Raw genomic sequence first — 24,449 nt, 5'->3', positions numbered from 1 at the left:
TACTCGTGCTCTGAAGAAAGATACTTTTTAGGTGTATCGGATACCGAGTATTGTACAGGTGCCTTAAAAAACCAAAAACCTTCCCCTAAGCCTAATCCTGAGTGTCCTGCACATCCACGAGTACTTGTGCTACTCTGGGGTAAAGACAAGGTTGCACTGGGTGTGTGTGGACAGCCACCTCACCTCAGTACGAACAGCATCGTGTTCTGAGGTACTCTGCTTTACTGTGTGTTTTTCCTCGGGGTGGGGAAGCCTTGGGTTTCACAGCTTCTGTTAATGCCAAACACTCGGTGGCACTGGTCTCGGTGAGGCACGCTCGGTCCTGGCTTCCCCCTTTTGTGTCCTTGATCTTGAGGCTTGGCTACCAGGTTTGTTTTCAGGTGAACTCCACACCTGGAGCATCTGGCATTGGCTGGGTGACAGACTTCATGTTCTGAGGATGGGAGAGCTGGTAGGGATTTTTTTTTTTTTTTAAGGGGCTAGTTGAGTCCTGGACCACTTGACCTGTCTTCTGGGGCTTACTAAAGAAGGAACCTCAGTGTAGAAAGCTTTAATGTATCACATTTACCACTTTTGATTGCATCAGAGTTGTACTTAACCAAAAGCTGATATTACACTGTTTGGAAGAAGAACAGTGAGATAAAGTCAGTCTTGATGTGCTGGAGGGCTGGGATCGGATCCTTTGCCTGAAGGATTTTCAGAAGTGTTATGATACTTCATAATTTAAGGTAAGAGAGACTGCACTTCTGCCTGTTGGGGAGCAACAGCCGGTCTGGGGTGGAGGAGTAGGGCAGGTTTGGGGTTTCTAATGGCACGTGTCAACACTGTGTAAGCTGAGAGCAGGGGTTGTGGGTCAGGATCCACCCGGGGAGGTGAGAGGAGGACAGGGGAATCCAGAGCTGAACTTTGAGGCGCAGGCTTGAACCCCTACATAATGTGCTTGTGAAAGAAGTCGAGTATCTCTAGTACTGCATAATGGAGGCTTAAGTGATCACGGGATCAGTTCCCGTATACAAGATCAGGCATAAGTGGCAATCAAAAAAAATGAGCTCTTCATTTTAATGTATTTCTTTACCTACTGAGAAAAGACCAAGCGTCCCAAATACTGGGGGGGGGGTGGGGGTGGTGTTCCTCCCATCTTTTCAAGGGGTGGGGGAGAGGAGGATGGCAGCACTGCCAAACCCCAAAGGGTGTGAAGAGCACAAAGAGACATTAAATGTGAGTTTGTGACTTGCCAAAGCTGTCAGATCTCAGCTCGCGGCCTTCTGTTGCCTTGTCTGAGTTCTGCTTTACGTGTGTTACGCTTAGTTCTGCTTTATGTGCGTTACACGCTGCCTGCGTTACACTTAACTCGAGCTTAATGCCTGGGGCCTGAGCTTAGTCTAGTTCCTCTGCGAGCTGCTGGGGGGGAATGGAAGTTTTGAGGGGCGGGAATGAGATTGGGGGGCACGAATAACGAGAGGAGGGTTAGTGAGCTGAGAACGGAGCAAGAAGGGGGAACTCACATGGAGGAGATGGGGCTCAGGCAGGAGAACAGGAATAATAGTCTGCTGGGGAAAGCTGGACTATAAAGAGATTGCTGGGGGGGGGGGGGAGACAAAGCTGTGGAGCTTTTATTTCCTAGGCCAGACAGCCCACCGTGTGGTGGCAAGTTAGAAAGCAACTGCAAGCCGTGTTGTGGGTGTGGTAAGGGAGGCTGGAGAAGGAAGGGTGGGAAGCGCCGTGCAGACGGCGAGGGGCTGTGCCCGCCGCCGGACCCGCCGCTTCACCGGCCGCCCAGGTCGGGACGGGTCGGTCACGGAGGAGGGGAGCCCGGAGCGGGGCAGCACCGCTGGATCCCGGCCCCGGTGCGTGGGAACGCCGCGTCCTCCGTGCGCTGCCGGGGGGCGAGCGGGCACGGAGGGCTCCGGGGCCGGGGAGAGAAGCCGCGGCAGCCGCCGGCGTTGAAGCGGGGCCGAGCCCCGGGCAGGGCGGGTCCGGCGTCCCCCGGAGCGGAGCCGCGGGGGGGCTGCCGGGGGTCCGGGCGGTGGGGTCCCGGGGGGGGGCAGCAGGTCCTGCCGGGGCACCGGGAGGGGAGGGCAGGGTCCAGGCCCCACCGCTCCTCACCTCCAGCCGCAACCCGCGTCCTGAAGTACCCCCCCTCCCCGGGAAAAAAATATATCCCCGGAGGGGGGATCGATCTCTGGGTGCCCCAGGAGGGGCTTTGCTGCTGGGCCGGGCGGAGGGAGAGGCGGCCCGGGCACGGGGCCTGCAGCCCAGCCACCAAAAACACACCGGGCTCGGTGAGCCTGTGCTGAGAAGAAAACAATTGTAACTTAAAAGAAACGTATTTGTGGTTTAGAAGGCTAAATACGGATGTATGCATGGGAGCAAACAGGCATGTAAACAGCTGGGGGCTGAGTCTGTGTCATGAAGAAAAAATTCAGCAGGATGGGTGGTTGCTGCTTGAAAAAGAAAATGCTCCGTAGGAAATAACAGGCGTTTGAGGCAACGTCATTGACATCTCGTAGGTATGTGGAGGTTATTATTCAGAGTACAAGCCAGATTAATGATTTCCAGCACTGCACAGGATGTGCTCCGTTCGTAACTGAGCATTGCTCAAGGCTTCAGAGCTAGGAAGAGCTTTGCAAATTAAGTCCTGCTCCAACAAGTTTTGGAGGACCTGAAGTAAACGCTGCTCCCTTTCCTACCTTGTGCCCGGCTGCTCTGGACGCAGCTTTTCCCACTGCTTTTGCCGCAGCGTCTCCCTGCGCAGAACCAGGGGTGCCTTTCCCGTAGGAATTTGTCTTCTGGCAGCCGTGACGGGGTCAGACGCGGTCTGGAGCTGAGCCCCCTCCCCACGTACCCAGGCATCCTCGTGGGCAGTGGCAGCCCCGGCACAGAGGCAAGTGCTCCGGGCATCAGAAGGGCAGCGTTTTCTTCCAAAATGCCTGTAGAATTTTGGTCAAAATAGCTTAACCTGGGGTTCTGCATTCGCCCACATCTCCCCAGCAACACTCGAGGCTGTTTCAGTTCAGTGCAGTAGCTGCAAGTCCGGAAGAGGTTTATGAAGCTAATTTGTCACTGGCAGCCTGCGTGTGTTGCCGTGTTACAGGAGGGTTTAGGAGGGTTTAGGAGGCCAGGAGAGGGTCAGGATTGCCCTCTGCGAGGTGCTGCCCCGAGCCAGGGCAGTTGTTTCTGATGCGGGGCCTCTTCAAGCAGGTGAGGTGGGAAAAGAGCATTCAAGCGGGAAGCTGAGAGGCAAACAGCCTGTTTTTATCTGGATCTGTGCTCTTCAGCTTCAGGCAGGTGGGAGTTACAGACCTATCCGCTCCATTTTGATGAGGAAATTACAGAGATTTTTAAAATAAACAGTCCCATCCCCTCCTCCTCCTCCCAGACTTTGAAGAGCTTTTCCTGTCTGAGCTGTCCGTGAAATGACTGCACTTGCTGGGAGTCGAGGCGTAAAACAGCACAGGAGCTGGACGGGAGTCGGGCTGTCATCTTCAGAACTTGTCTGAGCAAGAGCAGGTAAAGAGGGGGGGGAAATCTCATTTTGAGCATGTTTTGTTCGGTGTTTTTAAGGCTGCTGTGAAAAGGCAGAAGCAGCCAGCAAAGCTGCCTTTATCTTGGTAAGGACAGCAGCTTCAAAAATGTAAATATGGAAGCGCTTGCTTGCAAAGATTACACTGCTGGACCTCAGTGATGCAACAGGATGAACTCACTTGAGCTGTGTTGGTTTTGTGCAAAGCCGCATGGAAAATCAGGGGCTGAAAAAAGACAGTAAAAACTCTAAACACAGAAGTTACATCTCCTGTTACTGGCGTTACAGTTATGTACGTTGTCAAACGCTGCCCTTGCGAGGCAGAGCAGGTCGTCCCGCTGCTTGTGGGAGCGTGGCTCGTTGTTACTTGTAAAGACAGATTCTGCAAACAGTTTACAAGGGGGGAAAATCTGGGCTGCTCCTGGAGCGGGAAGTTCGTTTAGGTTGTTTAGCAGTTCCTAAAGTGATGGGAAGGGGTGAGCCTAGGAACTGGTACATCTGAGTGTGTTAATTATTGTGTTAATTAAGCCCATACTCCTGTCTTCTGCCTCTGTACTCCTCCAGACAGCTCACCTGTACAGAATGGGGCACTCTGGCAGGGGTTCTTAAATCTCCCTTCAGCCTCTTTTCTGTTACTATTTTTGGTGATTCTTTTATTTCAGCTATAATGAGGCCACTCTCCAGTCACACATGATTTTACATATCTTTGGAAAAGAAAGCCAAAGCATTCTAACAGCCCCTGCTTGTCGATTGTTGGTAAAGTCGCTATTAAATACGGCAGCAAAACTTTCTTTCTGTCCCAAAGGTTGTTTTGCGCGGCGGGGAACCGAGGTTCGGCTGCATCATGGCAACGGTCATCACCGAAAAGCTTAGCCGCCTCTTCATTAACGTGCGGCAGGTCCCTCAGCTGCTGGCTCCCATCTCTCCCTCCACCGTCAGCAGTTCGGAGGTGCCGAAGGTCTTTTGGAAGCCCTACATCCACACCGGCTACCGGCCGGTGCAGCAGACCTGGTGCTATTACTTCTCAACGCTCTTCCAGCAGCACAACGAGGCCATCAACGTCTGGACCCATTTGGTGGCCGCGCTGATCCTGCTGCTGCGGTTCCAGCAGCTCTCGCAGCGGGTGGATTTTGGACAGGACCTGCACGCCCAGCCCCTCCTCATCATCATCGTGGCGTCCATCACCTACCTGACGTTCAGCACCCTCGCTCACCTTCTGCAGGCCAAATCTGAGTTCTGGCACTACAGTTTCTTCTTCATGGACTACGTGGGGGTCGCCATTTACCAGTACGGCAGCGCTCTGGGGCACTACTACTACGCCATCGAGCCAAGCTGGCATGAGAAGATCAAGGGGTTTTACATGCCGGCGGCCGTCCTGTTAGCGTGGCTGTCCTGTGCCGGTTCCTGCTACGCCAAGTACCGGTACCACCAGTCCGCTCGCCTTCTGAGCCGGCTCTGCCAGGAGCTGCCCTCCGGCCTGGCGTACATGCTGGACATCAGCCCCGTGGTCCACCGCATCTACACCGTGCCGCCCTCCGAGCGGGCTGACCCGGCCCTTCTGTATCACAAATGCCAGGTGCTGTTTTTCCTCATTGGCGCCTTTTTTTTCTCACACCCGTACCCTGAAAAGTGGTTCCCTGGGAAATGTCACTTCTTTGGGCAGAGCCATCAGATTTTTCACGTGTGCCTGGTACTCTGCACGCTGGCGCAGATCGAGGCGGTGGTGTTGGACTACGAGTCCAGGCGACAGATCTATTCCACTCTTCAGGGTGATTTGGCGCACAACTTCTCTGCCCTGTGCCTCTTCACTGTGACCTGCTCTGTCCTCACAGCTGCTTACATGGCCCGGAAGGTGAAGAACAAGCTGAGCTTCAAAGAAGAGTAAGAGCCCTGAAGGAGAAGCAAGTGAGCTCACCCGAACGGTTGATCTGCAGCGATGCTGGCATGAATCCGGCCACAAACTTTGAGGAGAAGAGGAATGAAATGCTTCGCCAACTGTTACTCGGCAGTGCTCTCTCTAGTGAGGGAAAGAGCGAGCTGCTTTTTATGATTTTTTTTTTTTAATTCAGAATTAGTTCCAGCTTGCTCTTAAAATGGTACAGTGGTTTAATTCACATGTCTGAATAAACATGTTGTTAAACAAAAATGTTGTTAGTGCTGCAGCCCTGTACCCTGGCCGTGGTGGGCTGGGAAAGGTTCTTAGAAGCTACACGGTCTCACAGCAAAAGGTAAGGAGATGCCATCTCCTCGTCAGCGGTGACAGAATCTGACCCATGGAAACAGACCGAGGTGAGCTTGTATAAAGCACAAACAAGGGTAGCAAATCTATTTAATATCATTTCAGGCCCCTTTTATATGGCTTAGGGACTCGTACAGAGCTATCCACACAGCGACAAGGCCTGTCTCTTACCCGGTGGGTGTGGGTGAGAAAGGCACGGGCCCTGTCCTTAAAAGTGCCGCAAGAGGAGAGACAGAGAGAGCGTGGTTGGGGGTGATTTGATGGAGGCTGAGCCCCAGGGCAATAATGGGGACCCCTGCCCCCTCTGTGGGGGATGAGGCCCTGGGAACAGGCACTGGTCTGTTGGCTGCAAGGGTTTGAGGCGCACAGCCCTGAGCTGCACAGAGGGTGCAAACACAGGGCAGGCAACGGCTGGGCCTGCAGGTGCGGCTTGTGAAGACAAGGTGAGAGGGGCTGGGGGAGGTCGGGGCCTGCGTTGTGTCCTGGGGACAGGAGGGAGAGGAAGAAACCCAGGTGTCTTGTGCTGCTCCCCCTCTGACCTGCACAGCAGCCCCTGTGTCCCGCCCCCCCGTTAGCATCTCTGCAAGCACTCGGCCCCCTCTTGCCGAGGAGCCTCTGGCACCGGCCACCCCTCTTCTGTTGCCCACGGGCCGGTCCCCACTTCGGGGTCCCCACGGTACCGGTACCACTCCCACCCGCCGCCATCCTCTCCCCTCAGTGAGCCGCCGCCCCGGTGCCTTATATAGGGCGCGGCCCAGGGTGGGCGGGGCTCCGCCTGCCGCTCATCCCGCCCCGCCGCTCGGATTGGTCCCTCTCTACCGCGAGCGCGCGCAGTGACCGTTGGCAGCCGTTAGGCGGGGGCGGCGCGAGCGAGAGGCGGGTGGGAGCGCGGGTCCCGGCGGGAACAGGGAGCCGCGCCGGCCCCGGAGTCTGAGGCAGCGCCCCGGCCCCGCTGCCCCCGGCGCCGCTCGGGCGGCGGTCCCTGCCCTTCCTCGGGGCCCGCGGAGGGGCCCTGCCCGGCTCTGCGCTCCGGGAGGCCGGACGGAGACCGCCGCGGGCCGGGGATGAAGCGCAGACGCAGGGGCGGCGCGGCCCAGCAGGCCGAGGCGTGCGATGTGTGGCTGGACACCGCCGAGCTGAAGCAGAGCGCGGCGCAGGTGGGGCCCGGCGCCGGGGGTCCCGGTATGGGGGGGCTGCTGCAGCCGCCCCCAGCGCTGCCAGCCGGGGTGTGCCCGGCTCCTCGTCCCGAGGGAGCGTGTGGCTCCCTGGGTGTGGGAGATACTGTGGTTATGGGAGTAGATGCCGTGGTATCGTGAGTCAGGAGAGGCTGGCAGAGCAAGGTTGGACGCAATGCAGAAGTATTTCAAGAGGTGCCAGAGGGATGGGATGGGATGGGATGGGATGGGGATGGCAAAGCTCGGACGATGCAGCAGGCAGGGACAGCCTGCAGCCTTGGTCCTGAGCATCCTGCTCTGGGTGACCCTGCTTGAGCAGGGGGTCGGACATGGTGACCTCCGTGGGCCCCTTCCAACCTCAGCCATTCTGTGATGGTGTCCCACATTTAGCAAAGGTGGGAACTATGCCACGGCACTGGAAGAAGGGTAGATTTGTTATTAATGGCATATATTCACTTTCCACTTTTTTCTTTCCCTACTCAGTCTCTCATAGCTATGCCAAAAGTATCTAGTCGAATTCTGGAAAGGAAGCACGCCTCAGTCGCTTTCACGCAGACAAGAGCCTCTCAGCCACGCACCAAGCAAACCACCATCTCCGCCTTCTTCAGCCCTCAGACAGGTAATGTGGACCAGCGTATGCCCCTGTAGGAAAGGAGCTTCAGGCTGTAATAGGAAACCTGTCTCGCTTTGTTGCTTGGCAGCTTTACTAGGCAGAAAAGTGCATTTTCTAGTGAAGAAGGTAAAGGTTTGAACTTGCAGAAAGGATTTTATTGTGCTGGTTAATCTAAATGCGGGTACCTTTTACAGTGTTAGACTAAAGCGTAAATAACAGCAGTCACAGCCAACCCTTCACTGGAGAGCAATCTGAACTCTAAATAACGCACCAGGCTTTATTCCCTACAAAACTGGAGTTCTCAGTGGAATGCTGGGAAGCCTGGCTCAGGCTTCAACAAACCACCCAGCTGGCAAAACGTCCACCCAGGCTCAGGCTTCAAAATCCTGGCTCGGGCTTCAATACAAACCACCCAGGTGGCAAAATGTCCAGTTCTGGGTTGCCCGACGGTATTGCACAAAGGACAATCCAGCCGGAACGCCACTTCGGCCGGGGCAGGGTGTGCTCTGGGCAGGAGCACCAAGCCCAGCAGCGTCCTGCGGGCAGCTCTCCCTGCCTGGGGAAGGGGCAGCGTGCGGGGTGTTATGTGCCAGACTTATTCTATACGATATCAGCCCTAAATTGTCAGTGAAATGCCCTTGGAAGAATGTTATAGCTGCAAGTGAAAATGAATGTTGCTTGGTTCAAACAACTTCCCTGCAAGGGGAATCAGCGGGAGGTGTGCGAGGAAAGCTTTTTATGAAGGGTTGGACAAAACCTTTTTCTAAAGAATGCGGTGTTTAATCCTAACTGAACCAATGAAGGAATCACAAGGGAACTGGCGTATTTAAGCTAATTAAGCCAGCTCACAACTTCTGTGCTTTTGAGGCTGCTTTTGTGCTGTGGAATATGAGAAACTGGGATTTGTCCATGGGTCTCAAATTAACAAATATGGAGAGAGATGAAACGGATGCGGAAACCAGCATGTCGGATTGTGTAGTCGTTTGTATATTGTAAGTTGTGTACAGCTAGTTCATCAACATTAAACTCGTTTAGCAATAAGCAGATGAGAGGAAGCATTACATAAATTGTACAGTTTAATCATTTGACAGCATTTTTGTGTTGTGACAGGGCCATCGATGGTTTTTGCTTTGGATTCGTTATTCCTACTCCTTTTGAATGTGTTGTGTGCTTTCTCCTTTCTTTCGTTTGATTCCCTCGATGGATTGCGTTCACTCACTGTGTGTGTTTGGAGTCACTGAATGCTGCTGCTGCTCATCCGGAGGCCTGTGGGATTTAAGATGCTGGAGTATTTACTTGTATTTCTTTTTCTTTTAGCAAATCCCGAATTGAGGATGAGCTCGCTTGTATTGAGAAGTTGTATTAGATTTTATACTAAATGCTTTCAGGGGCAAATGTGGGACGTGATGCCTTCATCAGGCCATGAAGGCAAGCTGTAGAAGTTGCACTGTGGAGTTTTGTGGGGCTGTTTTTTTGGTAACTCCTGAGCTGCTGCTTTTAAAGGGAATGTCATAGGTGACTGCCTGGAAAGCTGAGGGGAGGAAGGCAGAGAAGCCAAAGACTGGAGCAGCTGGAGATGCAGCTCTTGCATCTCACTTGAGGGAAGCTGCTTTTTTGAACTGCTCCAGGGTTTTCGGCTGCCAGTCCATCACAGCCTCAGCAGCACAGACGCACATTGTTTTATGGGGCGGGGGCAGTGCTAGTCTGGTGTAGGACAGTCGTTACTCGAAGGAGCAGTAAAGCGGCAGTTCTGAGTCAAGCACCAAGGAATGGTGCTGTGGGTAGCGACGAACCCTGAGACGTGTGCGCCAGCTCTGGCTTTATCCAATTCCGTGTTGTTTTCAGATGAAAAAGACAAAGAAAACTCCAGGCCATCTCCTTTCATCCTCAGTAAAGACCATAAAGGAAAAGATAGTTCTTTGCCTGCTTCCCCTGTGAAGATCTTGGCTTTGCCGCAGATGGAGGAAGCCCAGAAACAATCCTTCAGAGCCGAGGAGGAGACGGCGCAGGTTACACCTCAGCAGCGTGCACAGAAAGCACCGGCCTCGCCGACTCCTTTGCCAGACTCTTCGTTGTTACAAGCGGAGTCCCACAGCACGAGGGAAGCCTCCCGTGGGGTGGGAGAGGATTCCTGCTTCCTCAGCTTCACCCAGGATTCAGAGGGCAACCGGATCATCGCTCACAGAAATGAGTCCGATTTAATCGCTGGAGAAACGGTTTCTTCAAGCGGCAGTGTAACTTCAGACTGCGGGATAAACAAACAAGAGGGCCAGCCGCTCCCAGAGGAGGCGAAGACCGGACTTGATTTCCAACCAAGACTTGGTGCAAACCAGAATAAGAAACCACACCAATCGAGTCGTGTTCATTCTTTAAGTGATTTCACTGAGACTGAGAATATAAATCCTACTCTAACGAGAGACGGTACCTGGGCTGCTGGCTTTTATTCATCTCCCCAACGACCAGCTAGAGCACAGCCTCTGAGAGAGCGCAGCCAGAACGCCGAGGAGGGATGGGGCAGCAAGATGGGACCGAGCAGTCCCTGCAGGCAGCTGTTCACCCAGGATTCCGAGGGGAACAGAGTAATTGCTCACTGCTGCCAGCACGTCCCATCTCCTCGCCAGGACGGGGGCAGCTCTCGCAGGCAGCTGCCTACCTCCCCGTACAAGGGCTGTCCCAGTGATGCGGCAAACAGGAGCTTGAGCAAACGGTGGGAGCAGCGGTTAGATGTGTGCTATGATTTACTGTTCACGCAGGATTCGGAAGGGAACAGAGTGATTAAACACTGATAAGTGACCTTGAATGGGTTGCCTAATAAGGACCTCTTGTGAAGCCTCAGGAAAGCATTTTTTTGTAAGAAAGCGGTCAGAATTAGGTACGTGTACCCGTTGTTTCTGTATGTGTGGTCTAGCCAGCATATGCAGTAGACCCATGTGACAGGCAAGGACCTCTTTGTTCTCTGAAATTTTGCTTTAATAAAAATAAATTTTTTGAAGGAGTATGGTTATAATAGTTTGACTGTTTCAATCATGATTACAGCCCGTGCAGCTAAGGCCTGGCTTTAGTACTGCCTGGTGTTTATGTAGCATGCCACTGTTCAGCCTGAAAGCCCACTGCTAACGTGTCTGCATTTCTTAGGATCCTGAAAGTCCAAATTTAAAGGTTTTCTAGGCTCAGCTCAGGAACCACACCATCTACTTGATGTTAGCTGCCTCGAGGAAGTACTAAGCTCAGCTACATTCTGCTTATTTCAGGACTGTGGTTATGCCTTGTACGTGACAGCTGGTGTGCGTGGCAATAAGAGGAGGTTCGTGTTTTTCAGCTTGTGTGCCTGTAACTGTGAAAGACGCACCTCTGCTAGCTGCAGGTGGGATCACAGCACTTAACTGCTGTTGCCAGACTTAACTTACCAGAGGTTTAAAGCGAAGACGAGTGTGACAAAGAGGAGGAATTGTTAACAGTGCATCTGTTCTGGGTAAGGCTGAACTGTAATCCTAACGTTGGACTCATAGCTCTTTCACAGGCGGGGATGCACCTAGATGGGCCCGCAGCCGCAGGTGGATGCCATCAGTCTGGCCCTGGTGAGGTGAAAAACGGAGCAGTGAGCGCTCCGGGCTGGTGGAAGAACTGCTCAGTATTGGTTTAACTGCGTGTGGCAGCTGCCACGTCTCGCTAACAGCAGTGGTACTTGCATGGCTTGTTCAACATAATCCCCTGCTTTTGGATAGGGGGTGTTTTGGGTGGGCGTGCTTTAGATTTTAGCTGTCTTGAAGTGCAGGGACCAGCTGCTCAAAAACCCCAGGGGTCACGAGCAGCAGAGTCCATCTGTGACCGTGATCACGCTCCAGAACACCAGCCTGCTTTGTCAGCAGCAGCTGCCCAGTTTTTTATTTTATTTTTTTTTAAATGTTGAGTATGTCTTTAACACCATACATGTTGCCATTTACACTAGCTTTACTTTCCCATTGGGCCAGAATTTTGGTACAATAGACCAAACTGGAGTTATGTCATAGTCCAGAATTTAACTGCTCTGATACACTCTTCTATCCAGCCTGCACGTGGAGCACGTCTCCAGGAACAGGGACTCTTGGTTACAGCTCCCTCTTCTCTGTAGGCAGGTGTATTCCTGCCAAATGGTTATGCAGAGGAGCCTTATTGGGACAGAGAGAGAACGATCGTATCGTCCAGTGGCTCTCGGTGCACATCTGAGAGGGGAAGAGCTGTGGTAACTGCCTATAAAACTGATTAAGTTGTAAATGCTATTTCTGCTCTTGCTGACTGGGTGGCCAGAGGCAATACGAGCCTTTTCTCTCACTTTTAAGGTGGGGATGATGGTTTAATTTTTCAAGGGCTGAGGGCCTGGTGGATGAAGAAAATCCTTGGCATCTGCCTACATTCATGGGCAGCACCACCGGCCAACACTTCAGCTGCAGCAGCTGAAATTCCACACCCACCCCCCACCCTCCCCAAGACACAAGCACCACTGCTGGCACGTTTGGACGCATGCGCGTTAATAACATCAAGGACAACCCGTGTCTTATTAAGGCTCCATTTTATATAAAGGAAAAAAATCATACTTTAAATACAGCCATGAGGAACATTGCAGAGAACGTGTAGCTGAAGGAAACCTCTTCAGTTAGTGAGAACTGTAGCCACAGACAATGCCAAGTTCCTTCTTCCCTTTTCTCAGATGACAGCTCTTGTGGTGGGTGCTCGGTTCTTAGCATTGGTGGTTCAATAAATAGACCTTTTGAATGCTAAATAAAATACATTATCTGAATACAAGGACTATTAATGAAACATTAAATTACTGGCAAGAAATTAAGGCCATTCTGTCATGCAACTGTGAGGATAATTTGTGAGTTAAGAAATGCCCGGGGCACACTACAACCAGCCAGCATCCCTTAGATGTGACTGAGCGGTTTGATCGCTGACTGCAGTTTCATCCTGCCATGGGGTCAGAGTTACTGCGAAGCTGCCTTTTACCACCGTGATTCAACCACCTCCTCAACACTGAAGACCTGGAAGCATTAATTAGCTTATTCTCAGTAGCTCTGTACCGTACTCGGAACAGAGAGAGGCCTGGATGTTTGACATCCGTTTATACTGGAAATGGTAACTAGTTATATTGTAACAAGGTCGTTATCAGTTAATGCTTAATTTGAACCTAAGGAACATTGTAGGTAGAAAGAACGTCATCCAGCAGCACTCGTTGCACTCTTTAGAAGAACCTTATCAATAATCAACATCAAAATACAGGTGGAAAAGAATTTCCATCTTCTTAAAAAGTTTTTTCTTAAATATAACAATACATGGAAAACACATCGAATCCGTAGGGTCTTTCCTAAGTAAGTGTCCAGTGCAGAAACCATTTCTAATTAATAAAAGAGGCAAAAGGCTCAATCCTTAGGAAGGCAGCTACTGTGGAGAACATTCTGGGAGCATAACACTTTTGCTTACAGAGTTTAATGACAGTAACATCATTTCTCCTTCAGGGCCAGATCTTCATCCTTTAGGGCAAATTTTCTTCTCAGAACTTCTGCTATAAGAATGGCAGGGTCTTCCTCCTTCATTGAAGTTCGGGTTCTACATGGAAGACAAAAGCACAGTGTGTGAGTAAAGAGAAGTGCCAAGACTGATGGTTGACAGCTCTGGTTAGAGTCTTTTAAAGTATTTTTCTGCAGCCTTTACCATCAGCTTTTGTCGCAAGTGGAGGAGGTGCAAGAACAACACCAGAAACCAACAAAAAGTAGTTAAAAATTCAGACCTTTCATGTTGGCTTAGAAAACCTGGAGCTCATTTTGTGGATCAAGGGGTATCCTGAAAATCTCAGCATCAAAGCTCTTTATAATTTTTATTCAACTGTGTTAATAACAAGTAAAATAAAACTTCATTAATTATTTACAGCCTACATCCCCTTAATATAAATCTACAAGTGGTGTTTGAGTTGAAGTCCTAGAAGTATTTTTTTAATGAATTTTGTTCTACAATGGATGTATGCTTTCATATTTAAATAAGGGTATTTACCGGTATTTTAAAGGAGGGCTGGTATAGATTTCCCTCCGCTTAGCTACTGCACATGAGTTTTCCTGTAGCATTCTGTTACCAAAGCATCCTGCCTCATTCAACAAGTTCAGACAAGCAGTTCACGTCAGAACTGTCAGTGAGCTTATTTTACAGGAAGCCAAAACCCAGCTCTTTTTCCTCAGGTATCATGAATTGCTCATTAAGGTTTTGTTTAGAACCTGTAATAATAATTTCAGAGTTTAACTTTTTTTTTTCCCCCCTCAATAGCTGAAGTCCTCCCTTGGTCTAAAAACATTATGGGTGTTTTAAACATTCCTAAAAGAAAAAAAATCCCCCCCCGAGTATTTCCATATGTGTTTGGGAGCGGCTTGTTCTCACATTAACAGTGAAGGCTTTTAGGAAGCTGTGCAAGATGCCATTGAGCTGCTCACGGGTAACCCTTAGCGCTGTCAGATTTGTCTGATGCAAGTTCTTAATTTACAGTTGCATAAATGCATCACTTATTTACAAGATGATTCTGTAGCCAGAAGCATGCCGTTGATTTCACCCACACAGAACTGTTCCTTCTGCAAAGGGTGCAGAGAAAGACCAGAGTACAGGGTCTGGAGCCCTCCCCAAGCCCGCCCTTCCACACGGGCAAACCTGAGAATTCGGAGGTACCCAAGTGTCCGTCAGCTGCCTCAGAAGAGGGACAGGGGAAACCGAAGCAGCCAGCGGAGGAGGCGACACCGCCAGCAGTGAGGAGAGACAGCGCTGACACAGCCTCCAGCTGTGCCCATCGCAAGGAAAAGCTCTCCCAGGATGAGTGAAGAGACAGATAACCCACACCGGGCTGAGAAGAGGCACACCTCCAAAGGGTACAATGTCCTGCAGCGAGGCACAATCAGCGGCAGACCGCGGAGCACCAGCGTTCAACTTCAGCCTCTCAGCCCTTTATAGCCACTCGAAGGGCCAAGGAAATAATCATGGAAAAATTACGTTGTGCAGTCCCATAACGGTGGTACTTACAAGTGAAGGTGTACTCACAGTCCGAGCAGCTCCTCATGCTACCTGTCTTTAACCCCTCACTGAGCGCACGGCCCAGCAGGCACACCACTCAGCCACTCCCCTCGCAGAGGGCATCACAGACACTTTAACAGGCTCTATTTCACATTTGTTGAAACATGCACATTTCTGCAAGCGTTTCTCACTCATTCCTGAAGCTTCCAAGGTTGCGTTTAAGCACCAAGTCCTAAATAGGAGCATCAGAGAAGCATCTATGTAGTTATCTCATTAAGCATCATTTGGTACCTTCATCCACTTAAAGAGTACGTGATCCTTTGGAGCGTTACAAGTGCTGCAGACCTACACGGGCACAACTGCTCTGTGTAACCTGATGGCACATCTGCGAGGTGAGCACAGCTGTAGAAGCATGGGGCTGCTCACACAACTGCATCGACACTAGAGGATTGTGTCTAGGAATTAAAGCTCATCAAGCAATGAAGATCAATGATTTATTTAACGTAATTTTTCAACTACCTGGGATTCTTCAAACAGCTTTAATTAAGCTGTAATAACCGTATCCTAAAACATCACTGTTGCAAGTAGGAGGCAAGTTAGAGGCTGAGATAGAGAAACAGATGAGAGGAAAATGGTTCAGCTCCAGCAAGGAACAGTCTCAGGCTTTTCTATTCAAGTGTTCCTAGCCTTGAGGCAAGCAGCAGCAGGAGCAAGTGCGACCCAGCTCCCGGCGAATCCGTCAAGCCATCGCAAGGGGAGAAAGGGGTCCCAGTGATTCAGTTCCTTTGCCCGCTGTTCCCCAGCGAGGAGGGATTTGGCAGCTATCCCCTTCCCCCCGAGTATTCTACCGTACAAAATCCTTGCTCTCCCCCATCTCCTGTAACGTTAGAAAGAATCAACAGTGTTGGTAAATCCTTTCTTTGTGCACAAACCATCTCTCCCTCCCACTCATTCACACAACTTCTCGCCCAGGGTAACAGCAAGATCAAACACCTTCATCCATTAGTAGCTGTTCTCATACATTCTGTCGAGGAAATTAAAATTGTGACCCATTATATTGCAACGTTCCCTGTCACCTACACGCTGCTTTTCCCCCCCAGCCAGCACCTGACTCCTCGTGATTCAGCCGGTGCTGGCAGGAGCCTCGCTGGCACATCCAGGCGTGGATAAGAAATGCCTCGGATTTCCCTACCATAATCTGCATTTGTACAAGTTTTTTTTTTTCCCCTGAATAATGCACATTTCCCTATCTTCATCTGGCACAGATGGTGGCACTGTTCTTACCCTGAAAGTCTGCTTCCATAGAAGGCTGACATACCAGTCCGCACTAATTAGAAGATTGATAATTACATTGTTAGATGTGAATGCTTAGTCCTAGAGGTACACACGTTTCTGATAAAGTTAAAACATTACATGTCACAACATGAAGCATCTGCAAGCTTTTCTGGATTTACTAGAGCCAGTGGATGACCGTTAGAACGGCACAGTTATAGTTACCTAAAGCCTAACCCAAACCTCTGCTGAGCCAATGGGGCCGAGTCGCACACAACAGCAGGCATTTTTCTTGAGAATTCTCTCTCCCTTTGACTAATAATTCAGAATTATTTTTGGATGCCCAAAGCACTGCTTTGCAACAGACAGGAAGAAAGAAGAGGAGCAATTTGTCTGTGGTCCATGAATCCTACTCAGCCCCAAGAAAGATTACAGGCATTTCTATAAAGCAAGTGAGTGTTTAAGCTTTGAGTAATATTTAACACTTAGGAAAAGAAGAGCAAAAGGGTATGCTGTGTGAATTATGGATGCGTAATACCGTACTGGCATTCTGGATACAAGCTGAACATATTTCTCTCATTTGACTATATAATCTTTCAGTGCTGAGAATTCAATTTCTTTTAAACTGAATTAGGCATAGAAATTGCGAACAGCCATCACACAACATGTTATTTTTGGCCAGGAATCTTACTCACACAACATAATGGCTGGATAGATCTTCGGGCTGAAAAATGTGGAAACTGAACTTTATCACTGTGATTTCACATGTAAAACGAAGGCAGTACAGCTAACGTTAAAGCAGCTACTTTATCAGCTGGGCAGAATCCTGTCTCAGCCATGCAGCAGCTGGCATGTCAGCAGCTTGAGGCGTTCTCATGATCAATGTGTAAACTCATCATACGACAAGTGAAAACTCACTCTGCCCACGCTCAGAGCTGGGCCAGGTGCAAAAGCTGAGAAGCTGAAAAGCTCCGCGTGTTAATTCCTGCATGTGCCACGCTGAAAAAGCTGCTGAGCTTCCCAACCGCTTGGGTCTGTGAGATGGTCTAAGCGCCAGCACCTGGAACCACTGCAAGCGGAGAGCGCAGTGCGACCCTCACTCTGACAGTTGCCAATACATACAGTTCTGGTTTTCATCTGGGCAAACGCAAGTTTTTTTTCAGGTGAACAAGTTGAAGCAGCCAAACATTGTGCTAATCGGTTTAAGTTCCCCTCCACTGCTTTCTATCCAGGCAGGCAAGCCATCATTAACCCCCCCCCAACGTTAAGTGTTAGCAAAATTCTGCTATAAACAGCTATTTCCCCCCTGTGAATCATGAATACAAAGCAGCACCAACAGGCAGTGAATGCAACATCCAGTGTCTACAATGACTCGACAGACAAAAAAAAAAAGGTAAAATAAAAGGAAGAGAGTTCAGGAAGCACTTACAAGTCTTTGCTCTGCTTCATCCTATGAATGTCTTTAAGAATGCCCATCATATCTGCAAAACTGCTGGCCTTTGAAAGAGACACAGAATCTTCCTCGTCAGGATCCTTTGGTTCTGGTTTACAACACTCGGAGGTTGCAGAACAAAGCATGGAGACTGATGGGAGCTCGGGGCTTTCCAGTTCTGCCTCCTCCTCTGTGATATCGCTTATGACAAAGGAAGTTGTAGACTGGAAAGAGGGTCCAAAACAAGGTAAAGGGGAAGATGCATTTGAACTTCCTGGAGATAATAAATCTGGTGTTAATGAAGCAGAAGCTGAAAAAGAAAACAATATAGGCGAATAGATAAACTAATACCAAACCATGTAGGTATTTTTTCCCCTTAAAACAACACAATATAAATCAAGAGGCATCATCAGCCAGCCTCCCCCAGACTATGAGAAAACAAATTCACCACGTTCTCTGTTACCCTCCATGTCCACTCTGCTTCCTGTGACACCATGTCGCAACACAAGAACCTTCTCCAGTACCTTTTATCCCACCAACCCCCGTATGTATCCCTATTCCTATCGTGCCCATCACCATATCACCCCTCCGGTTCAAACACTGTGCCTCGTCCCTGCAGAGCTCAGGTAATGTTTACTTTTTCCATTTTTACAGATACGAAATGGAGGAACAGAGATTTAGCTGCTGCTCAGCGTCACAGAGGGAGCCCGTGTCAGAATGTAGGTCTTAATTGTCTTAACTTTTCTCCTCTTTTTCTTCATCGCTTGCCTTTCTTTTCCTTTCATTCTCCTTCCCCCGTAACCATTATGCCTGCTGAGAATGCAGAGCTGGTTCAGGAGCTCCAGCATTTTACACTAGACGGTCACAGCAATTCACTCTGTGACTGCAGGCATTTTGGCCTGTTTTGCTTTCCATCACCATCTGTAAAATGAGAATAGCATCCACCTGTTCCACAGGGAAGATGGGATTTATTTGTTCACGCTTTAAAATGCAGTGAGGATAAGAACAGCTATGTCAATTCCGAGCGTTATTAAGTGAAAATGAGTTAGATATTTCCAGTGTAAAACACTAAGGGAAAACAACCAAAAACCCAGCAAAATGCTCAGTGCACGTCTCCTTGGAAGAACCTTCCTGTATTGAAAACAAACTGTACCTTAAAGCACTAATGCCCTTGGCCTCAGGAGTAAACTTGTAGATAGTTATCAATTTCCAATTAAGGGATTTCTCGAAGTATATAATAAAGCAGATTGCCCAATATTTCTTTTTTGACATCAATCTTTCCAAAATAAGCCTGCTAAATAGTTATCTCCATCAGATTACCGAGCTACAGCTAGGCCCTAAATCACAGCTCCCCATTAGTGACTTAGAGGACACGAAGTCAATACGAACTGTTCTCAAATGCCAGCTGATAACAACCAGGCACACGGCTGAGTAGAGAGGGAGAGAAAAAGGTATTAAATGATTAAATCGCTTTTCTCCCATCTGGATCTCTAATTTTCCTCGTTATTACTCTCCTTGAATTAAAAGGGACTTTTCTAGCACACAGCCTGAGCAACAGTAGAGCGGAGAGAGAACTTGGAAGGAAAAAGTCACAAAATTTCCCCTGTTCTTTATTTAAATTCGGTTGTTCCTCTGATCTTGCAGAAAGAAGAAAGAGGACACACGCAGCCTCTCTGAAGGGGACATCTGCGATGCCTTGTTTTACGCTTATTCCCTGCAGAGTTGAGGGTAACGTGGCTCCCTCGCCCCCAGAGTGGCTTCATTTTACCATGCTGCTGTAAGAGTCGAGGCATGCGGCATACAGGATCCTGTGTACTCTGACAGGACCAAAGACTGCAAGAAACACCAGCACGTGCATTATCTCACTACAGCCCTTTACCATGGAAGTGAAGAAATCTCTCGTCTAAATACAACTTCACATGCTAAAAACTTCATCTATATTCTCATGTGGTGGCATATATATTTACACTATTGATATCAAATAGATTCTTAGAGTCCACTGACCATCACACAGAACTGAAAAAGAACCCCAAATCTCTCATGCAGAAACCAGCATTTCAACTAAATCAAACACCACAACTCTGTTTCATGTTCAAATGGCTTGTGGATAGCTGGACTAAATATAAGCAGTCATTAAAGCTGCAAGTCCTTTGGGACTACAATACTCAGACAACCACATCGTCTTTCGCAGATCATGAGAGATTCGGTCTCGTGCGCACACTGTGCAGTGCAGTGCAAAGTAGCAATCTGGGAATTAAAAAAAATATTTGCTTTCAGATGTAGGATAAGGAAGGTTTCATCAGCCACTATTACCCATCATCAACAGGAATTAACCCGCCTGATACCATTTCAAGTGTGACACAATCCTGTTTTGTTTTGGTTTTTTAAAGTAATGGGAAGAATTATAGCTCCTTCTTTTCCTCTGGAAAGCAGCCATAATACAGCTGTCATCTTGGTTATTGGCAAAAATATTCTGCGTACAAGAAACTCAGCTTTTAAGAAAAACTGTCTTCAAGAAGGACTAAAATTCCTTTACTTTGCAAAACTGTTCAATGTTTTTGAGTTTGGAGACCAACAACTCTGCCTTCTGAACACTCCATAAATAGACACCAAGGTATTTCCCTCTTACTAGTTTCCACGCTCTATACCAGCCGCTGTTGCAGTGCGCCCTGTAGAACCACTGGGATTTGGATCCCACCAAATACCTTCGTATTTTCAGAGCTGAGTATACAGGAAAAGCCATGAAAGGAAGAGAAGAAGTCTTTCCTCATGGTTCAGTTTTGCGGCTAAAACGTGGCTTTTAGTTGCATACAAATTTACGAAAAGAAATAAATAAATCAGTTGAGCTAGGCTTTTCCCCAAATACCTTATTTGCTACAGAAATGGCACTGTCATTTGCACAGAAGAAACAAACACTAATGTCTCGTTCCTACCCAAATCAAGATGTAACCCTCTCACTCATGGCTGACTCGGAGCAGGAATGGCAAGAATTACACCAAATGTTTTCATGAAACCAGGTGCTTGAGAGGAGAGTCGGCCTCCAGATCGAACGCAGCAAATGCAGTCACAAAGCAGCACTTGGTATTTCTTAAAAAGAAACAGGACTCCTCCAACGAAACAGATGCAAACATCTAAACACAGAACCAGCACTGAGCTGACACCCAAGACGGCATCCCTCCAACGGGAGCCACGGTTCTGCAGGAAAAACAACATGCAAGTCTGCTCTGTATGGAGGAATTAACATGGTTCACTATGTCAGCCCTTCTCATTCAACAAAAAAAAGCTCATTATGTTCCTACCTGACTCTGCAGCCACTATTTTAGCTATCTGACTCCGAAGGTGACTCAGCTCATCCTGGAGCTCTGTTGTTCGGCTCAGTGCTGGTAAACCAGGTTTCTTCAAGGCGAGCAGCTTCTCCTCCTGCTTCCTCAGATTGGGGACTGAAGCATTTCGCTGTATAACGGTGAAGGGACTCGGCTTCCACTTGTGCTTCAGCGGGCGAGTGTCACTTCTACAGGACAAAAACTTCTTGGTCAGTTACAAGGTCCAGGCCCCTCCGTGACAACAACGCTCGGCAATGCTCTGCCTCCACCTCAGGACAGCAGAAGACTTCAACACAATGAATTAAGCCTCTGCGCCACTATGCTATATATGTACCACCGTATAGATGCGCTGTGCCGCTGTATGTGCTCTCTCTGCACTACAAGGAACAGAAAGCCTGTCACAGAAATCATGACCCAATGGCACAAGATGTGGTGAGAGGACGCAGGAACAAAAGTCTGGGCGTGCTGACACGGTTTCAAGTCATTTCTCTCCTGGTAACTGTGTCTCCATGCCAGGCAGCACTCTGGGTGCACATGGGAGATGTCTCTTACCCATTAACTTTTGCCTCTGATTTCAAAGTCCATTTTATCTTTCACAAGATACCTATTACTATTGCCCTGCTTTAAGGACAAAAGTTCAAACAACCAGAACCAAATGGCTGGGGGCAGAACATTTCAATCCCAGGACAACTCAGCTTGTCAACTTTCTAACCAGAAAATACCATGGATCAGAGGGGTTACTCTGCACAGATCTTTCAGTGAGCAAAATATGGCACGGGGTCTTAGCACTTCCTGCAGGAACTCCTCCCAGGGTCCTTTGTCCAATTTTTTTTCTTCCTGTCTCTTGGGAAAAACGTCTTTCAACAGGTACCACATCAGACCTTGAGAGGACTGGAAGTTGTGAGCATTTGATTAACGTCTGGCCTATGCTTTGCAAAATAAAGCAGCGTATAAAATTAAGGATCAGCAGACACAAAGAGGAAACCAACCTGACTCTGGCGTATGTTTCTTCATCATCTGCTGCTATCCACACAATGTCTGCCAAGGTGGGGACTGGAGGGACGTCATTTAAATAGAGCTCCGAAACATTTGGTAGAACCTAAAAAGAAGAAAGTTACATTAAGGAGACGGCGGTCCTGTCTCCTGAAGCCGCCCCAGATGTGCTGTACTGCCTGCTGGAGCCTTTCTCCTCTGCACCAGGTCGGCAGCTGCATCTGTCAGGTGTGCGACAGCAACACCATTTGGCTTACGGAAACGCAGCGCTTCCGTGTGTCGGCTTCTGCACGTGTTCTTGGGGGTGCTGGTGTGTCACTGTGCTCTGTGAGACTGAACAGCAAGGCAGCGAAGGGATACTTGATACAGCTTAGCACGCTGCCAAGGCCACGTGCAACACTTTGCCGCTACAAATCCCAGCGCTGTCCTTGAGCTTAAACAGTGGCGTAAGCGTTTCCATAAACCTTGTTTTACTGTTTAGGAAACACAGGCCCAGAGGGCATGTGGCTTGCTGGAGGTCACACAACAAAGCACTGGTTCAGCAACTCCGTGTTTCTGTCTCCTCTAGCTTGCTAACCCAGTCCATAGACACTATCTGAGGAGGTATCCTTTTCAAGGTGCCAACGATCACTTTATGAGAACAGAATTTCAAAAAAAAAAAAAAAAAAAAAAGGAAATTGAAAAAAGATCTTAAAATTAACTATACTACTACATGAGTTTTGTGAATACAACTCTGCAGACATGTGCGGATGACAGAACAGCAGCCCGTGGCAGTGCCTTGTCTTGCTCAAGAGCAGCAGCTTCTTATACGCGATCACCAAATCCCTTACGAGTCCGCTTACCTCAAAGCTTGCTCTGGGACAGGGTTTTAAAGGGAGGTTTGACCCGATCCTCCTGACAACGCTGCGTGCTGAGCCATGGGGTTTGTTCTGCCAGATGGGGATCGTCTACAAGAATCCATGTGATATAATTAATATTTCAAGTCAGCTGCCCTTCTTATAATTTATTAAATTGGAAATTGTCCTATACAATCTACTCAAGAGCTCTGATCTCTGACTTTTTATTTGTTGAGTGATACTTGTAATTGGGAACCTGCTAATAACTAAGGTCTTCATTCCATAAAACTGTGTTTCAGCTGAACATACATGAAAATCAGCCAGTTACAAAGGGGCGTTTTAAACACGGGTGTAGTATTTTCAGGACTGAAAACTAAAAGCACCCAGTAGCAGACACTGAGCTCCAAACGAAAACACGCCAAAAGGGGGAAAACAGCGTCGCGCGAGGGGCCCAGCAGAAGAATTAAATCAGAAGAAAGTTGCGTTTAAAGGAACACTCTCGCTTCCACATGATTTTTAACACAAGCAGCACTGATAAGGCCGTGAACATCTCTTGGATGACGGCAAAGTGACAAGTGTGTTCAATGCCTATCCCGGCTGAGGGCTGATGAGAACATCCTTGGAGAGTGTTTTCAGAAACAGCAAACGTTTTAGTGATCTCTCGGTACTTCCGAAAGGGGTTCAAAAGGTGAAGTGCTCTGTCCTTTGACCGTCTTCCCCTCTGCCAGTTTTACGGCTGTCACGTGCTGCCTCCTGTCACGAGAGCCTAAGACTCTGGACAGCAATGACAAACTGGAATCCAAACAGGTTATTTCACTCAGTCCACCAACAGATCCATTCATTTATTTATTGCTGGGGCTTGTCACGCACGCGATGCCTGAACGATGGGCTTACGCAGTTAAATTTACAATTCTTGATGTGCATTTTAAATTGAATCTCTGAGCTAGGAGTGCACTGACTGGTGAAGCTGGGGAAGGGTCTGGAGCACAAGGCTGATGGGGAGCAGCTGAAGGACCTGGGGTTGTTCGGCCTGGAGAAAAGGAGGCTGAGGGGAGACCTCATCGCTCTCTACAGCTGCCTGAAAGGAGGGTGTAGAGAGGTGGGGTCGGTCTCTTCTCCCAGGTAACAAGTGATAGGACGAGAGGAAATGGCCTCAAGTTGCGCCAGGGGAGGTTTAGACTGGATATGAGGAAATTTTACTTCACTGAAAGGGTTGTCCAGCACTGGAACAGGCTGCCCAGGGAAGTGGTTCAGTCACCATCCCTGGAGGTATTTAAAAGCCGTTTGGATGAGGTGCTCAGGGACATGGTGTAGTGGCGGGCTTGGCAGTGCTAGGTGTACAGTTGGACTCGATGATCTTAAAGGTCTTTTCCAACCTACACGATTCTGTGATTCTGTGACGGACCTCTGGCTACTGGCCACGGGAGAGCCGGGGCGGAAGAGGCCCCCGGGGGCGGGCAGAAGGGGCCCGGGGGGGAAGGGGCCCGGGGTGCCCGCCGGCTGAGGAGCCGTTTCGGGCGGCGCTTGCACTTACGGAGTCCGCTGCCATCTCCGGCTCTGGCGGTGGCCGCCGGGGCGGGCTCAACGCTGGCTGCTGCGGCTCCCGCGGGCGCGGACCGGGCTCATCTTACCCCGCTCCCCGCCGCTCCTCACTGGAAGACAGCAGTGACTCGCTGCGGGCAGCGCCCGCTGCCTGCGCCGGGGCCGCCCGCGGAGCCGGCCCACACGGAGCCCTCCGGGGCCGAGCCGAGCCGAGCCGAGCGGAGCCCGCTCCCCCCCGACCCCCACTCGCGGCGAGCCCCCGTCCCTCGGCCGGTGCCGGGGGCGCGGCCCACCCCGCTCCCTCCCGCTGCCACCGCCCCGGGGCCCCGCCGGTACCTGAGGGGCGGCAGCGCAACGCGGCCCCGCTCCCGGCCCCTCCGCCGCCATCACCCGGAAGCAGAACCCGCCCACCGCGCTTCCGGCGCCACCCGCGCATGCGCCGGGCGGGGAGGCGAAGGGGCCTTGAGGGGTGTAATGG

At 49.7% G+C, this 24,449-nt stretch overlaps 3 protein-coding genes across 10 annotated transcripts; 2 read left to right on the top strand and 1 right to left on the bottom strand.

Moving 5' to 3' along the window:
* The first annotated feature begins 1,701 nt into the window (after positions 1-1,701).
* Positions 1,702-5,670, top strand: PAQR7 (progestin and adipoQ receptor family member 7). 2 transcript variants are annotated; one of them, XM_075522151.1, is made up of 4 exons: positions 1,702-1,847; positions 2,342-2,510; positions 3,380-3,510; positions 4,329-5,670. In XM_075522151.1, the coding sequence occupies exon 4, from the start codon at positions 4,368-4,370 to the stop codon at positions 5,406-5,408; it is 1,041 nt and encodes a 346-aa protein (XP_075378266.1). In that variant the 5' UTR covers positions 1,702-1,847; positions 2,342-2,510; positions 3,380-3,510; positions 4,329-4,367; the 3' UTR covers positions 5,409-5,670. The 2 variants fall into 2 exon arrangements, with proteins under 2 accessions (XP_075378266.1, XP_075378265.1); XM_075522150.1 differs by lacking the exon at positions 2,342-2,510.
* Positions 5,671-6,629: 959 nt separating this feature from the next.
* AUNIP (aurora kinase A and ninein interacting protein) lies at positions 6,630-10,964 on the top strand. Its single transcript, XM_075522144.1, has 3 exons — positions 6,630-6,919; positions 7,421-7,556; positions 9,396-10,964. The coding sequence occupies exons 1-3, from the start codon at positions 6,827-6,829 to the stop codon at positions 10,334-10,336; spliced, it is 1,170 nt and encodes a 389-aa protein (XP_075378259.1). The 5' UTR covers positions 6,630-6,826; the 3' UTR covers positions 10,337-10,964.
* A 25-nt stretch (positions 10,965-10,989) lies between these two features.
* MTFR1L (mitochondrial fission regulator 1 like) lies at positions 10,990-24,369 on the bottom strand. Of its 7 annotated transcripts, XR_012778533.1 has the most exons (8): positions 24,308-24,369; positions 22,436-22,540; positions 21,590-21,699; positions 20,577-20,788; positions 17,275-17,587; positions 14,583-14,805; positions 12,125-13,133; positions 10,990-11,125 (listed from the first exon to the last, which is right to left on the bottom strand). XR_012778533.1 is itself a non-coding variant. In XM_075522159.1 (7 exons), the coding sequence occupies exons 1-6, from the start codon at positions 24,356-24,358 to the stop codon at positions 14,631-14,633; spliced, it is 966 nt and encodes a 321-aa protein (XP_075378274.1). In that variant the 5' UTR covers positions 24,359-24,369; the 3' UTR covers positions 12,083-13,133; positions 14,583-14,630. The 7 variants fall into 7 exon arrangements, 6 of the variants coding, with proteins under 6 accessions (XP_075378274.1, XP_075378275.1, XP_075378278.1 ...); XM_075522159.1 differs by lacking the exon at positions 10,990-11,125 and having other exon boundaries at positions 12,083-13,133; XM_075522160.1 differs by lacking the exon at positions 10,990-11,125 and having other exon boundaries at positions 12,083-13,133; positions 14,601-14,805.
* Positions 24,370-24,449: the final 80 nt, after the last annotated feature.

This window comes from Mycteria americana, chromosome 21 (assembly GCF_035582795.1).
Source record: "Mycteria americana isolate JAX WOST 10 ecotype Jacksonville Zoo and Gardens chromosome 21, USCA_MyAme_1.0, whole genome shotgun sequence".
Lineage (NCBI taxonomy): Eukaryota > Metazoa > Chordata > Aves > Ciconiiformes > Ciconiidae > Mycteria > Mycteria americana.
This window is presented reverse-complemented; position numbering and strand designations above follow the sequence as displayed.

Bases quoted from the DNA above. Each gene is read 5' to 3' on its own strand.
- PAQR7 (XM_075522150.1), top strand. From the start codon at position 4,368: ATGGCAACGGTCATCACCGAAAAGCTTAGCCGCCTCTTCATTAACGTG.
- AUNIP (XM_075522144.1), top strand. From the start codon at position 6,827: ATGAAGCGCAGACGCAGGGGCGGCGCGGCCCAGCAGGCCGAGGCGTGC. The intron at 6,920-7,420 runs GTGGGGCCCGGC...TTCCCTACTCAG, and splicing joins TGAAGCAGAGCGCGGCGCAG to TCTCTCATAGCTATGCCAAA. The intron at 7,557-9,395 runs GTAATGTGGACC...TGTTGTTTTCAG, and splicing joins CTTCTTCAGCCCTCAGACAG to ATGAAAAAGACAAAGAAAAC.
- MTFR1L (XM_075522159.1), bottom strand. From the start codon at position 24,358: ATGGCGGCGGAGGGGCCGGGAGCGGGGCCGCGTTGCGCTGCCGCCCCT. The intron at 20,789-21,589 runs GTTGGTTTCCTC...TTTGTCCTGTAG, and splicing joins GAAACATACGCCAGAGTCAG to AAGTGACACTCGCCCGCTGA. The intron at 14,806-17,274 runs GTAAGTGCTTCC...GCTCCTATTTAG, and splicing joins ATGAAGCAGAGCAAAGACTT to GACTTGGTGCTTAAACGCAA.